This window comes from Parasteatoda tepidariorum, chromosome 2 (genome assembly GCF_043381705.1).
Source record: "Parasteatoda tepidariorum isolate YZ-2023 chromosome 2, CAS_Ptep_4.0, whole genome shotgun sequence".
Taxonomy (NCBI): domain Eukaryota; kingdom Metazoa; phylum Arthropoda; class Arachnida; order Araneae; family Theridiidae; genus Parasteatoda; species Parasteatoda tepidariorum.
The window spans coordinates 62,625,994-62,640,506 of NC_092205.1; the positions used below are offsets into that span (position 1 = coordinate 62,625,994).

At 30.8% G+C, this 14,513-nt stretch overlaps 1 protein-coding gene across 2 annotated transcripts in view; it reads left to right on the plus strand.

Moving 5' to 3' along the window:
• The window catches only part of LOC107452380 (metabotropic glutamate receptor 3), a 97,271-nt gene extending 85,030 nt beyond the window's left edge, over positions 1 to 12,241 (plus strand). For both annotated transcript variants that reach the window (XM_071177668.1, XM_071177669.1), the window contains exons 8-13: positions 261 to 643; positions 2,044 to 2,325; positions 4,389 to 4,653; positions 6,375 to 6,761; positions 7,781 to 8,030; positions 10,889 to 12,241. In XM_071177668.1, the coding sequence (XP_071033769.1) occupies positions 261 to 643; positions 2,044 to 2,325; positions 4,389 to 4,653; positions 6,375 to 6,761; positions 7,781 to 8,030; positions 10,889 to 11,300 (1,979 nt within the window). In that variant the 3' untranslated portion in view covers positions 11,301 to 12,241. The remainder of the gene's footprint in view (positions 1 to 260; positions 644 to 2,043; positions 2,326 to 4,388; positions 4,654 to 6,374; positions 6,762 to 7,780; positions 8,031 to 10,888) is intronic.
• Positions 12,242 to 14,513: the final 2,272 nt, after the last annotated feature.

Sequence of the window (14,513 nt, forward strand, 5' to 3'; positions counted from 1 at the left end):
AAAAGTAAAATTGAAGAATTTTTCGAAGTTTTCGAGCAATCAAAATTTTATATTATAATTAAATTTTGTTATAATTTAGAATGGTTTGGCGATTTCTAAAATGTTATGCAAATTTCATGAATATTTCTTATTATCCTCTTGATGCTAGCCATCTACAATATTTCATTAAATAATCATTAAATTAATACAACATTAATTATTTTATACTAAAGCTATGAAATTACTATTGATCTTTAATTTATTTTCTCCTTGAATTTCAGACGACCAACTTCTTACCAATTTTTATTCCACATCGGACGATTCTATGGGCAACACCAGTTGGAGCAACCCGATGAATGAACAAAAGGAACATAAACTATTTGTTCCAGCTGATGTATCTTCAACTGTAAAAGCTGTTTGGACTCTGGCTGCTGCCCTAAAGACTGTTCAGAAACGCTCTTGCCGAAGAGGTACAGATTGCCTTCTTTACTTGAGAAGAACCTTAAGTGCTTATGTTGCTCGAGCAGCTTTCAATCTGGATCACGTGGTGCAACTTGATACAGAGAGCCTTAAAGGGACCAGGCTGAAGTTTGAAGCTTCTGGAACCCTAGCCTCTGTGCATTATGCCCTCAGAGGATTCGCAAACTATGGAGAAGTCATTGATGTAAGTACCACATGTTTTTAATCAGTGATCGTGGTTTGTAAGTATAATTTTAATATCATTTTCGCTTTTGATAAGCTTATGACAAATAAAATCAGCACTGCTGCAAAACGCAGTATGCTAACTAATATATGGGTGATTCTCACGAAATATGATTCACTGTCCCTTGCTCCAAGATCTAATACTATAATATTAAAAGAACTTTTTTTTTAAAAAAAATAATAAATTGCATTGTTGTTGGCATTTTAAAATGACTTTGTACTAGCATTGAATGTTTTGTATAGTTATGTTTCCGATAATAACTAGCTTCAAAACTTCTCATAAATTTTTCAGTTTCGAATTTTTTTTTTATCTCAACCGGTGTAAACATTTCTAGAATAAACGCAGAGAGAATTATTTACAAAAACTTCGTTTAAAATAATTTTTTCTGTCAATAATTTGCTTGTCCCAAGAAAATCTGTCATTTTCGTGGCTACTTTTATTTAGTGGTTTATAAACAAGTTTTAAATGACAAAATTGGCAAATTTTTGGCAATTTGTCCAGTTTTTGTGTTGTCATTTTCCTGGCTTCTTGAAATCATTAATAACACAAACTACATAGATTTATCTGAGTTATTTTAAGAAATCCTATTGTTTTCTGCAGAATGCAAGCGTCTTAGGCCAAAATATTAAATTAAAGTAAAGTTATATGCTATAAAATAGCGAATTTGTCATTATCCTGGCTTATGAATTCCAGTGGCTTATGAATTCCATTGAAGTGTTACCAAAAAATTTTTTTAACTGCTAATACTGTAAGGAGGAAAAGCAAATATTAACCTAATACCAAGTTTATGTAAGATTGTAATATGGTTGGATGTAATCAAAGTTATTTATTTATTTAATGATTGATTTATATACACATTTTTATTCTGTGCATATCAGCAACAAAAAAAAATTCATTCTTTCTACAGTGGATAAAAAGAATTAATTCAGGCAACTTATGGTCCATCTAACATAAAGGCTTAAGTTGAATTACTTTCTATTAACTTAAAATGACTGTTTTTTAAACTTCTAAGCTAATATGTCGTTTTCCTGGCATTCAAGATTTGGTGAATTTCGATTTTTTTTTCTCGAGAAAATGTCAATAAACTACACTGCTGTCTGTAAGATATTAATAAGTGTAACTAAAGAAGTATACAAAAAAAATTTTAGGTTATTTTTAAGACTTCAAATTTGAAGAAATTTTTTGGTCCGAATTGTCATGTTTAAGAAGAATCACCCATATATTCTTTTGAACTGCTAAGAACATAAAACTATAGGTGCCCAGTGAAGTCATCTCTATACATTTTTAACTATCGATCAAAGAACCTACCATTAAGCTTTTCATTTGTGAGGTTTTTCTGTAAGTCACTTTATCATTTTTAGGTTGGATACTACAGTGACGAAGATGGCTTAACAGTTGATCACAATGTTCTGATGCCTTTCAAAGATTTCGTATTCATAAAGCCACTTTCCACATCTGAATCTTCGGAGTCAGACAATAGATCCGAAACATCGATGAAATCGGATGATATCACCTTTTTCGATTCAATCATGAAACTTAACTCTACCGAACTCTTACCCCAGGATATAACTACTTTGCAGCCTGAGCAAGATCTGGCAAAATGGGACATTTTAGATTCCAGCGCAGAGGAGGCAGCTAAAAAAGTTTGTTGTGTTTCATTTACTAATTTCAAAATTTTTGATATGTAGCGTACTTATCTTGTTTAAAATATATTTTTATATGTAGCCGTTGCTAAATTTACAGAACTTTTTTTTTCTACAAGGTTAAACTTAAAATGCTTTTTCTCATTTGATTCTGAAACGCTTTAGAATATCTCTAGGGCTTTTATTTATGAATACTGCAGTGGAAGAACGGTTTATGTTCATAAAAGCAGTTCGGAGAAAAAATGATTTTGCGTCTGTGAAAAAAAAAAGTTTTTTTTTTCCCACAGCACAGCTCGTCTTCAATGTGTAATAACTCTCGGGAAAAATAAATTTCTAATTTTATTGATTTGTCAAAACGAAATAGTTCTCATAATGCAATAGAAGGTGATCCAATCATTATTTTTTAGAAGAATAAACTTAAACTGTTCTTCCTCTTGATCTTAGCATACGTTTGTAAATATTCCTTCTTTTTTTTATTGTTAGGTATTATTTTTCTAAAATTATATTTTGAGTACCGAAAATTGATTTTAATTTTTATTTGCCTTATAATCTGATTGCTTCATCTAATTAAATTCCATTAAACTATGATTTTCAGCAAAATATCGTCATTTATAGTAGCTGACTGTATCAAAAGATATTAGCTTTTGAAAGAAAGATTAAGCTCAAGAAACATAATGTCCCAGACTTCCATCTTGGCAGAAAATCTTCTATATAACTTTTTTACTGCTTCTTAAATGGATCAATTTCGTTGGCCATGAATTAATTTTATGAAAAACATAAAAAATCTCTTTAAGGTTTTTCTGTCTAAGAATAGGCAATCCCAAGTCAATTTCTGCTGATGATTTGTTGATTCTAAAACCACACATAGTCCGTATTAACCACAATGTTGACATATAAATGTCCAGAGTTCACACAGATCATAGATCATAGGTACCGTTTTTATAGGGCGAACCATGAGAGGTTTTCTTTGATACTTCTCACCGTGTTTTGCAGAAATTGAAGCTTGGTTTGTTCTCATATTTTTCTCAAAAGTTTCCTTTATTTAGACAGCTGTATCGTTAAAAAGCAATATGGAATTCATTGCTTAATGACCTTGTGGTCAATAAGATTGTATTTGTTAAAAAAATAAGACATGGTTAAAATTTCAAAGACATAAAGTTGTATAGTGTAAACAAAAATTCCTTTATCTGAATAGATTGAACCATGAGAGGTTTTCTTTGATACTTCTCACCGTGTTTTGCAGGAATTGAAACCCGATTTGTTCTCATCTTTTACTCAAAAGTTTCCTTTTTTTTAGACAGCTGTATCGTTAAAAAACAATGTAGAATCCATTGCTTAATGAAATTGTGTTCAATGAGCTTGTATTTGTAAAAAAAATGACATGGTTAAAATTTAAAAGGCATAAAGATGTATAGTCTAAACAAAAATTCCTTTATCTGAATAAGTTGCTCGCTAACGGTGATAAAAGTAAAAAAGGCTGTTCAAACTTCTCTAAGCATAAAGTATCTGTTTATTAACTGCAGAAAGTTTTAAGTTTTAAAACTTTTTGCCTAAAAATGTCTTAAAAAATTTATAAAAATCTTCTATACGCTCAAAATGTTTTATTTAACGCTTTTTGCATTTATAGAAATATTTCAACGAACGCATATTTTTTTCATTTTCTTAAAATGAAGTTGAATAATATGTAACTCGAGTTTGAATTTGAGGAATTTCACTCGTTAATTAGCTATAGTTTATGGTATGTGCACGAAATCTTTTGCATACCATATAAAATTGTACATATTGTTCCAGAGTTTCAGAATAACACATATTTCCTTATTTAATAAATGTTATGATCTTATTTAACCATGTAAATTAGCCTAAGGGTGATTATCAGAAGAAAAAAACATCTTAACTTCTTGTTTTCAAACCTCCAAAGTTATGAATGTCAACATTTAGAATAGAAATCAAATTTGTATCCGATACTGAACCAAAATATATTACTCTTGAATTAACTAATAGGAATTTTAATGTATCGAAATCAAACTAGATTATTGATTCTTATACTTAACTAATCCTTCTAGAATAAACGAAGGAAAATATCAAAAGCAACTACAACTGCACTGGATACAGATACCGATCTTGTGATTGCATTAAATGATGATGAAGGTCTTCAAGTTCTCACCCATGACATCAATAGTACTCTTAAAAATGAAGGTGGTGTGGAAAAGAATTTGATTGTTGGTCCCGCATATAGCGGTCCTTCTGTTGATTCATCTTCCTCTAACTTTCGTTCCATCTCACTTACAAGTCACGAGGAACCGAAAAATAATGATGCTTATAGAGCAGGTGAGAGATCGTAATCAAGTGTTTTTATTTACATTAATATTATCGTTTATTTATATTATAATAATATTTTACTTATATTATCTTACTTTACAATTCTTAAGCATCATGTTTACCATCCTTAATAAATATTTTTAATTTTTTATTATTTTTCTTTCCAATTTTAAGTTTAAATTCTATTTTTTTAAAAGAATATTGAAAACAATATCGAATTTTAAAGAATATCGAATCACAAAGTCCTCCATGTTTCCATAACAAATTAAACCTCTGGGGGTACTGGACTGGAGACAGATCGTTCTCTGGTTCAGGTCAAACTACGATGTGGGGATGAATGAATGGATATGTGAATGGGTCCGCCTTATAAATGGGCAGGACGTATGAGTGTGGCAGGGGTCGAATTCTTGACCATAGATGGCGCCACTGGAAAACAAGAGCATTCCCAGCCCCATTGTCTTAATGGCCTACGTCAACAACAAAAATTGAATATAGACAAAAACGAGTTTAATAGGTGTGTGTCTGCATTTTATAATAGCTTTAAAATGTGACTTAAATGAAAAAAATGAAAGAAATTAAAAAATATTAATTATCGTATATTTCAGATAAATGAGAAAAAAATCAATTACAGGGGTTGAGGTTGAAATAAAAAAGAAACAGACTGATGATTTGTTTTAAAAAGTAAAATTTTTCTACAAATTAGGTTTCTATGCTAGATTGTCTGAATTTTCTTTTTAATTGATCCAATCATATCTGAGTTTTGTGACTGATTTTGGAACTTAATCGAAATAATTATAGGAAGAAAATAAAAGTACATTGTTAATAATTTTTACAGCATTGAAACTTCTTTTTAAAAAAGGTGACATTTAAAGTAATAAGAAATCCAAAGATAGAAAAAAATACAATAATATTTGAATGATATAATTTCTATTTTTCTAGGATCTTGAGTTTTCGGCAGATTAGAAACATGAAGAGATTTAAAATCCTTCTGTCCTAAATCGAAAGCCTATTAATCTTGGTTGGATTTATAAGGGTTACCGCTCATCAAACATCAAATTTGAAATTGTATGAAAATTCTGTAAATTTTGCGAAATATTTATAACTAGCCACTTTTGACGACCCTTTTGGTGACCTTTCAAAATTACACATATAAACAACCTATAAACTTTAATGGTGTCCAAACCAAATGCTCATCATTTTAGTATTTAAATATTCTAATTCTTACACCTTAATTAGTATTAAACAGTACTCGTATATTAACCAAATATTTTCGCCGCCTAGCTGTTGCCCGCACGGAAGTACTCTGATTTCAATTTCATGAGATGTTAGCGATATCGTTAAAGCTCTTAATGTATCGAATTTTAGCAATTATTTCAAATCTGTCCGGCAGTCATTGAATCACACAAAACACCATAAGTAGGAGCTTGGAATATTTCAGCATAGTTGACAGCAGAAATATTAAAAGTATTTCCATCTCTGTCATGAGATAAGATAGAAAACTCATCTCAGTGATCTATTACGTGCTGTACTACTTCCTTACGTACCTCTTGAACCATAACTCTAGTATCCTATAATATAATCAATAATGAGCATTCTGTAGCGAACTGCAATGGCACTTCCAATACCAGCTATAATCACTCTTTCCAATTTACGTATAATATTATTATCAAAATTAAATAATTGCAAAAAATCTATAAAATGGATTAAAATAATCTTTTAATTTCTTACAGAACCTGCTTCTCGTTCTGACCGCAGAATAGATGATTCGCCCTCAGTTTCTCCCACATCATCTGAAGACGTCAAGCGAGTAAAAGCAAGCAGCACTCGTCATATTTCTGCCTGGTTAGCTCGCCCCTGGGCTCTATCCGTTCTTGGAGTTTGTGGATTCCTAATCCTTGCCACCCTTTACATATTGGTCTTTCTTATGGTCAAAGCATGTGAAGGCTCTTTGAAGAAGACCAATTGCTGTTTAGCAGGAACGCAGCTTGTGGCTCTGTTGTGCCTGTACCTAGCAGCAGCTTTGTTCACATGGAAGCCTTCACCATTGATTTGTGGCCTTCGAAGATTGATGCCAAATGTTAGTTTAGCTTTCTGTTACGGATGTCTCCTATTGAAAGGTTTGACTTTCTGTGATACTTTCCAAATTTAAAGTTATTGTTAAATACATATAATAATGCTTTTTTTAAAAAAAAGAAAGAAAGAGAATGAATCATAATATCAAAATTGATATTTATTTCTTAATGATTTGTTTAATTTTTATTAACTAGAAAAGCTCTGTTCTTCAGTGATTGCTCACTAAGCCCCACGATAACTTTGTTACTTGTAATAAAGATTGTTTCCTGCCGAAAAGTATAAATTAATTTCAAAAATAAATAAAAATTTCATCAAAATATACCAAAAATGTTGCTGCTGCATAGCGTCCTTTTATTGAGACATATCCTTCTGAACCCCTAAAAAAAAAACAAAAAATGGTACCCCACATGTTTCATTATTAGTATTTATTCTGGAAAATCAAAGTAGTTCTGCCTATCGCTATATATCAATAACCTAAATATTTATATTTAGATCAAAATTCAAATCGTAGTGCTTTTAAAAAACTGAAATGGTACCTAAGTAACAAAACGAAGCATCCACTTGGTATAAACTAACATGAATTACCACTTTTTTTGTCTTGGTGCTTGCGAAGGCCACTTTCCGGGATCAAGCATTAATGGGTTAAGTTCCAGGACAGGCATTCAAGCATTAATTTCACATACCCCAGTTAAACCAAATTTATTAAAAATAAAACTGCTAGTTCTGGCTGTAAATATTGTGTAATTATAAACTAAGACTTATTGATAGTTAAGACCTCTTAATTTTTCTCGGGGATTGAAGTTCTTAATGAAATAAAAACTTCAATCCCTTAGAGAAGATAGAGCCATTAAAAAATATATACCTAACAAATTTTTAATGCCACTGATTCTTTAAATAAGACAATTTTTAAGGGGATTAAATATTTTGTAAACTGCTTCCTGGTATATCTACATCTATTATAATGCTGAATTTTCTAGTGTTTATTAAAATACCATTTATCATTTTTTAGCTCGTCAATACGTCTTTTTTTAATTTTATATTCCATACGTGATTTTTTTTTCAGGAATGTATCTGAGGGCACAGAACAGCCTCGGACTCGGAGGAAGCGTTAATCGATGCAATCAAATCTTGACTCTCATCTTCGTCGTTGGTGTGCAAATAGCACTCGAAGTTCAGTGGTGGCTGGTCCACCCTCCTGCTCTGTCAACGGAGGCCTTTGAGTGCCTCATTGGAAAAACCGAAATTTTGCAATCGCAAGTTTACATTGCGTTCCTTCTTCTGCTTGCAACAGCCATGTCAATATCAAACAGAAGGTACATTCCCTAATCTTTCATTTTCTTTTTGACACATTTTATAGAAAAAAATTTTGAAACAGTTTTAAACATTTGAATTCTTTTTAAGCCTTTTGTGTAAGCCCTCTTTTTTACTATGTATATCAACAACCTTATATTGTAGAACAGTTCAAATTGCAAACGTTTCTAATCTTTCTCGTGTGGCTTATATATTTTTTTAAAATTTATAATATTTTGATTAAAATCTGGCAACATCTGTGTTTTTTAAATTTTTTACTTTATTTTATTTATTTTATTTCTTGTTACTTTTGACATCAATTCAAGCACGATCTTGCAAGAGGAAATTCCCGTGAGAGATATAAATTTATTGACAACAATGGATAAATAATCATTATTTCGAGCAAAACGAGAGAGAAAAAAATTCATGAAAGAAGCATTTAAATTTGCAAAAACGTTCAAACAGATTACAATTATGAAAAAGAAAATTCGCGATAAGTTTATATTTTAAAATAGCTCTTTCAGCATGTCTAATTTCAATTCCATAGTTGTATTTAAGCAGACAATCGATGCTTCAACCTAGTTTTTTTTCTCATATTCCAAGTATAACAGTTGATATTTCTCTAACTAATAATTGAATCTTATATATTTTTTTATTCCATCAAATTCAATGTGTTTTTTTCTTCGTATTTTCGTAATTTCAAATTTATAAATCTGATAGAGTTGTGCAAATAAAAACGAAATGTTACGTTACGCAAAAAAAGGTGAAAAAACCACGAAAAAGCTTTTAGAACTGTAACTTTCAAACACATTAAATTTCCACATGAAAAAGAAAAGAGTTCGTGTTAAGTTTAAAAACCAACATGGTTCTTTCAGAGTGTCAAATTTCAGCTCTAAAGCTGCATTCCTTTGGCAAATGACATGGTGTTTTTTCTACTTGTTTAACAGTTTAGAACTCTCAAACTAATAATTGAATGTTAATCTATCTTATTATATAAAACGCTAATACGTACGTATGTATGTATGTATCAATAAAACCGATGATATCTCTTTTCTCGCGCTGGCAACAGTTTTCATTTTTAATTGATTAGATTCGGCGCTCAAGAGCACGTAGTGAGCAACCAGATAACAATAACCAGAGTGAGCATTATCAGGTTGTTCAATTCAGATTCATGCACTAAAAACATGACAATATTTAATTTAAACTCAATTAGGAATTAATTAATTAATTGAAGTGAGAATGCTTTAAAAGGCCGCTGTTGAATTGATATTTTTCTACTGGGAGCTACCTAAACGTCTAAAAAACGTTTAAGTGTTTGTATTGAATGCATTGAATTTTTTTATATTTCGCGTTTATTTATGCATTGAATTTTCACGCTTTAAAATGCAGAATATTAGTGAAGCAATATTTGATAATTTATTTTGCTAATATGTTTCTTATTTAGCTAATGTTTTGATTTTTTCACCATGTACAATCTAAATAGCTAATATACTTTTTTAAAAGCCAATAAGAACATTGGCAGAATTCTTCTACATAAGTACAATACTATGTCTTTGATGATAAAATACTATGTCTCTGATGATAATATATTATGTCTTTGTGCTAGAACATTGTGCTCATTAGCGAGCCATGGTTCACGGCGTGAACCACATAGGATTGCGTAGCAATTCTTGGGGGTTGGCGAGCGTTAGCGAGCAGGGGGCGGATCCTCCTAGTATTTTTTATTTCATTATACTCCATGTATATTTTCTATACACTTTGGCAATTTCCAGTTCTTAAGTTTTATAGTTTTTGGATACTATAAGACAATTAAACACCCAAAACGGCGTCACCGGCCGTTACGTTATTTTAATATCAGAGATATTCATTTCTTGAAATCCAATGTTTTAAATAGGATTTTTCAAGAAGTATGAAACTATAGAATAATCGAATTTTGATCCGATTTGAAATTGTGATTGGCTTCATTGCAACTTGGAAGCATTCTGGCTTGTCGAGTTTTTTAAGAAGCCTTTTGTGTAAATCAGGTATCCAAAAAACCTTATGTCTATGAGTGTTTGAAGGATCAATCTTATATTTTTCTTGCTTGGTAATAACAAATTCATCTGAACCAATGTGTATAGTTCGTTCACCAGGAGTTGGCACTTGACTCCACCTCCTCGGACGAAGAGTTCATTTGAACGCCGGGGAGTAAGAGGATAAATGTCTCTTCTCCTGAAATTGAGATAACCCTTAATGCACGTCAAACGCAAACAGTGAAATCTTTTTCAGTCGCTTACTTCGCTTTATCATCTGCTATAATAGCTTTCGTTACTCTAGCTAATTAAATATATTGCAGCAAAATGCCTCAGAAAGAACAAACTATTCACTCAAAAGAGAGAAACATCATCTAATTTATGAAATATTTAATGTTAAAAAAATGCACATAAAGATAGCGAAATAAATATTTCTCTCAAACGATCACCAAATAGCAACCTTGTTCAGGATTGTTCACATCCTTCTCCCAAAAAGAGCGAAATAGTATCATCTGATACCATGTGATGAAGACGGAGCCAAGTGCCAACTCCTGGTGAACGAACTTCTATCCATTTTATTTGCAAGTAGTTGAAACTCACTGCATTCAAAGCACCTGGACAACACACATGTTTGGTAAAATTTTACCACATTTTCTTTACCTTCCCCATATTGTTTCAACCTAATGGAGCTGATGATGATTTTTAAACAATATTGACGATTTTGAAAATTGTTATATGAATACTAAGTACTACAGAAACTTTAAAATGCTTATGTTATATCAAATTGAAAAATTTTATGAGATGATTTTCTCTATACTGATACTTTATTACACTAATATTTTTCATTAACAAAAATATTATTTTTACAGAATTCCTTACAACCAACAAGAAAGTAGGAGTCTTATAGCTACTTCTTTATCCTGTTTGGTGATATTCCTGTCTTGGGCCATTGCTTGCTGGCTTTTACCAGATTCAGGAAGCCGAAATATTGCTGCGCCCTCTACACTGATGGCAACAGCTTTAACAGTTCTCCTGGGAATTTTCGGTCCACAACTCTTTGCTATCCATAAGTACGGAGGTTTCCCTCATAAACCCCTTTCCTATGCAGATTCATTGTCAACAGTTTTCACCATGTTCAAAGACCTTGATAATGCTTCGAGTGGAGGTACGACTGCGAGAGGTAGGAAAAATGCTAAGACATTAGAAACCCCATTTGCTGGCGAAATGAGCGAAGGTACCCGGAACCCTCTTTACAACGATTACCAATCGGCTTATCCTTAAATTTCAATTGAAGACGCCTTGGCGATAATAGATTTACAATGGAAGAATGTGATGTTTTATTCCAGCCATTACTGATAATGACTAAAATTCAGTGCCCTCTGCTATATATTTATTCCAAAATGCTGCTGAATCGTGGTGTTGTTTCTCCGAATTCGTAAAAGAATAGGGTATACATTTCTTGGGGATGTTAATAATAAAATATTTTCTTCGTATCAACTTCAACTCCTGCATTATCGTCAAGAAATCTCCAAGAAAACGTTTATTTGTAACTGAGGAATGTTGGCCTATCATTATTTGACTTAAAATGAACTGAAATAATTAATATTGCCTTTTTGAATCTGAGAAGTTCATGAAAAGGGAGTAAAAATGCGTCGGTACGAAATTATTTATCATTGCATGAAGTGACATGGATTTAATGCTTAGACAGAATACTAAAAATTCAAATGATTATTATTATTTATTTTCTTTAAACGTTTTTTTTGCGAAAATTACTTTATGATGTTTTGTTTAATAGAGGTAAACAATTAAATGAAAAAATGTAAATCAAAAAATTACTAACTCTCGTAAAAACTCATCAGAAGGAACAAATTACACATTTAATGGAACTTGCAAAAAAATCCTTTACCTTTATTTCGTCTTCTAAAGGATCTATTTAAGGAAAATACATTCTGAGAAAACAAAAACTTATTTTACTCAGATACATGAATAGAAAAGCATAGGTGCATTAATTATGTTTCTAGAAGTAAAATAAATTTGAATTCATACCTAATATTATCGTTTTAGGTTAGGTGTATAAGAACTTATTATTTGATCTTCCACTTCAAGAGAATATCATGCAATTTTATAAAAAAGTAATAAAATCATAAATTTTCGAAAATATTTTCGCACGTACGTGATTTTGACCTATAAATAGAGGTTGTTATAGACATTAACAAAAGAAATATATCTAAAGAAATGTATGCAAATGGCATATCCCGAAAATTTATTGTTATTTTTGTATGATTTGGAAATTGCTTAGTTATCTTAATCCTATGCAAAGTGCTTTTTATGAAAGCAAATATTCATGCAGTATCAATTATCTCCTTCTTATGCAAAGTGCTTTTCATGAAAACAAATAATTCATAAAGTTTAAGATATTATTAGTTCTCATATATTTCTCTGAGGCGAAAAGAAGTTGATACTGGGATATCGAATAATTATCTAAAAAAAAAATCACGTGATCTTATTGTTGTGCGTTCTCTTTTGGGGAATAACTCTTCTATCTTTTGTTTTGGGAAAGAAAATGATCGAAGTTTATGTTAAAGTGCTAACTATTTATGATAAAAATGCTACTTTTTATGAGAAAAACTGTTTAGTATTATAAGTCTTTCAATATTTCAAATGGCTGCTAAGACTTAAGTTCAATACATAGTATATTGAAAACTATTAGCATCAGGTGTGTTAACCTGATATCGTGTGTCTCAGCAAACTCTTCATCTCAAAACAACTCTGAGGTAACTAGGACTGTGAAATCAAGGTTATTGTGTAGTGATAAATAAACCCTGAATTGATGGCCTTCATCCACTTGCTCAAAACTTCAGATCGTAATGGTTACTAATTTGTGCCTTATTTTATATCGTTAATAATTTACACTAAGGCAAGCTACACACGGGGGAGGCAAGCATTAACTAAGAGACATACAAGAGGCAGATTCCCATGCTTTTGCATAAGCATGTGTACATTACCTCTGCGCATTCTAACGCAAAATTATTGGAATTCGCAACCTGTATGCTATCTTACACATGACCTCCTCAGTGTGTGGCCTGCCTTTAAGACTACATTGTCTTTTTTTCTTTTTAAAAAATTTGAAGTGCATTATATGAAGCAGGATTTGTGCGCAATATGTTTAAAAAAAAATGGCTGTTCATGTTTTTGTTTACGTCTGAAACGTTCGAATTATGTTGATGTTTTCTTTTGCACCAGATTTTGTTTGTCGTCGTTCATCCTTGTTAAGTATTTCACTGTCGCAAATGACATTTATTTATATTTTAATTAACTGTGTTAGAATTTTTAAACCTCACACGAAATTTTAACTGCATTTATTATTTTCTTTTTGTCGTTTTTAACTGCAAATCACTTGTTCTAAATTTTGCAATTTTTTCCATTACTCTTCATGGGTTGATATTAAGTCCATAGCTATTTTTAACTTTACAATTCGCTATTTTTAGATTACTGTAAAACATGTACAATTGGGAAATTAAATGTTTGCTTGCAAGTTTTTTTTCTTTTGGTTTTGGCAAATCTCATATCGAGATAAAATATATTTTTTATGGGGCTATTGGACTTTCTATATCAAGTTAACCCTAGGTAAGTTAGATAAAAAGTGTGACGATTTTAAAACTCATCCTCCCACTCTTAGCTCATAATTTATAAATGAAAACATACATATTTTTATAATGTCTTTATTTAATATTAATTAATTAAAATTAATTAAGAGACATTTTATTATATTTTTCCTTTGAAATATGCAAAATGGAGAAAATAAATTATTGCCGTTTTTGAAAGTGTGATTTTTTTATATAGTGTTTAAAACTATCAATAATCGATTGTGTATTAATCGACTATTTAAATATCTAGGGTCAACTATACTATACCTAAACTTATTAATAGTTACTGCGAAGCTAGTAAGAAAATTATTTTCACTCTGTAGTTATAGCTGTTTTTAGTGAATCAAATGTTGAAAAATAACGCAGACAACATGATATTTTTGATATCATTTTGTACATATTTCTGTAATAATGTTGCATTTATTATTTATTTATAATCTGTAATACGGTTTGTGAATGAATTCCTTTCACAATCGTTATTCTGAATGTTTTATTGTATTTGTTTGCATGCTTTTAAATTAGTTAATTCAATTAGTTTTTCTTGCAAACAAAAGAGTTAATGTTTTTCACAAAATAAAAAAAAATCTTCCTTTTTGTGGAAAATTTTAAAAAACTATGCTTGAACTAGTGATTAAAGAACACCATGCAAGATTAAAATCAGGTTGTTAAAATTGATCCGGTAACATTCTTTAAAGAAGTGATATTTGTGAGATATGGAGTTGAACAGTTGGTCCTCAGAAACGGTTTGTTATCTTCTACCGAAAATAAGGTTCTGAAATTGTGCTTGGCGATAATTTATTTGTGGCATTTATACAAATACTTGATATTGCTTTATTCGGATTAAGTA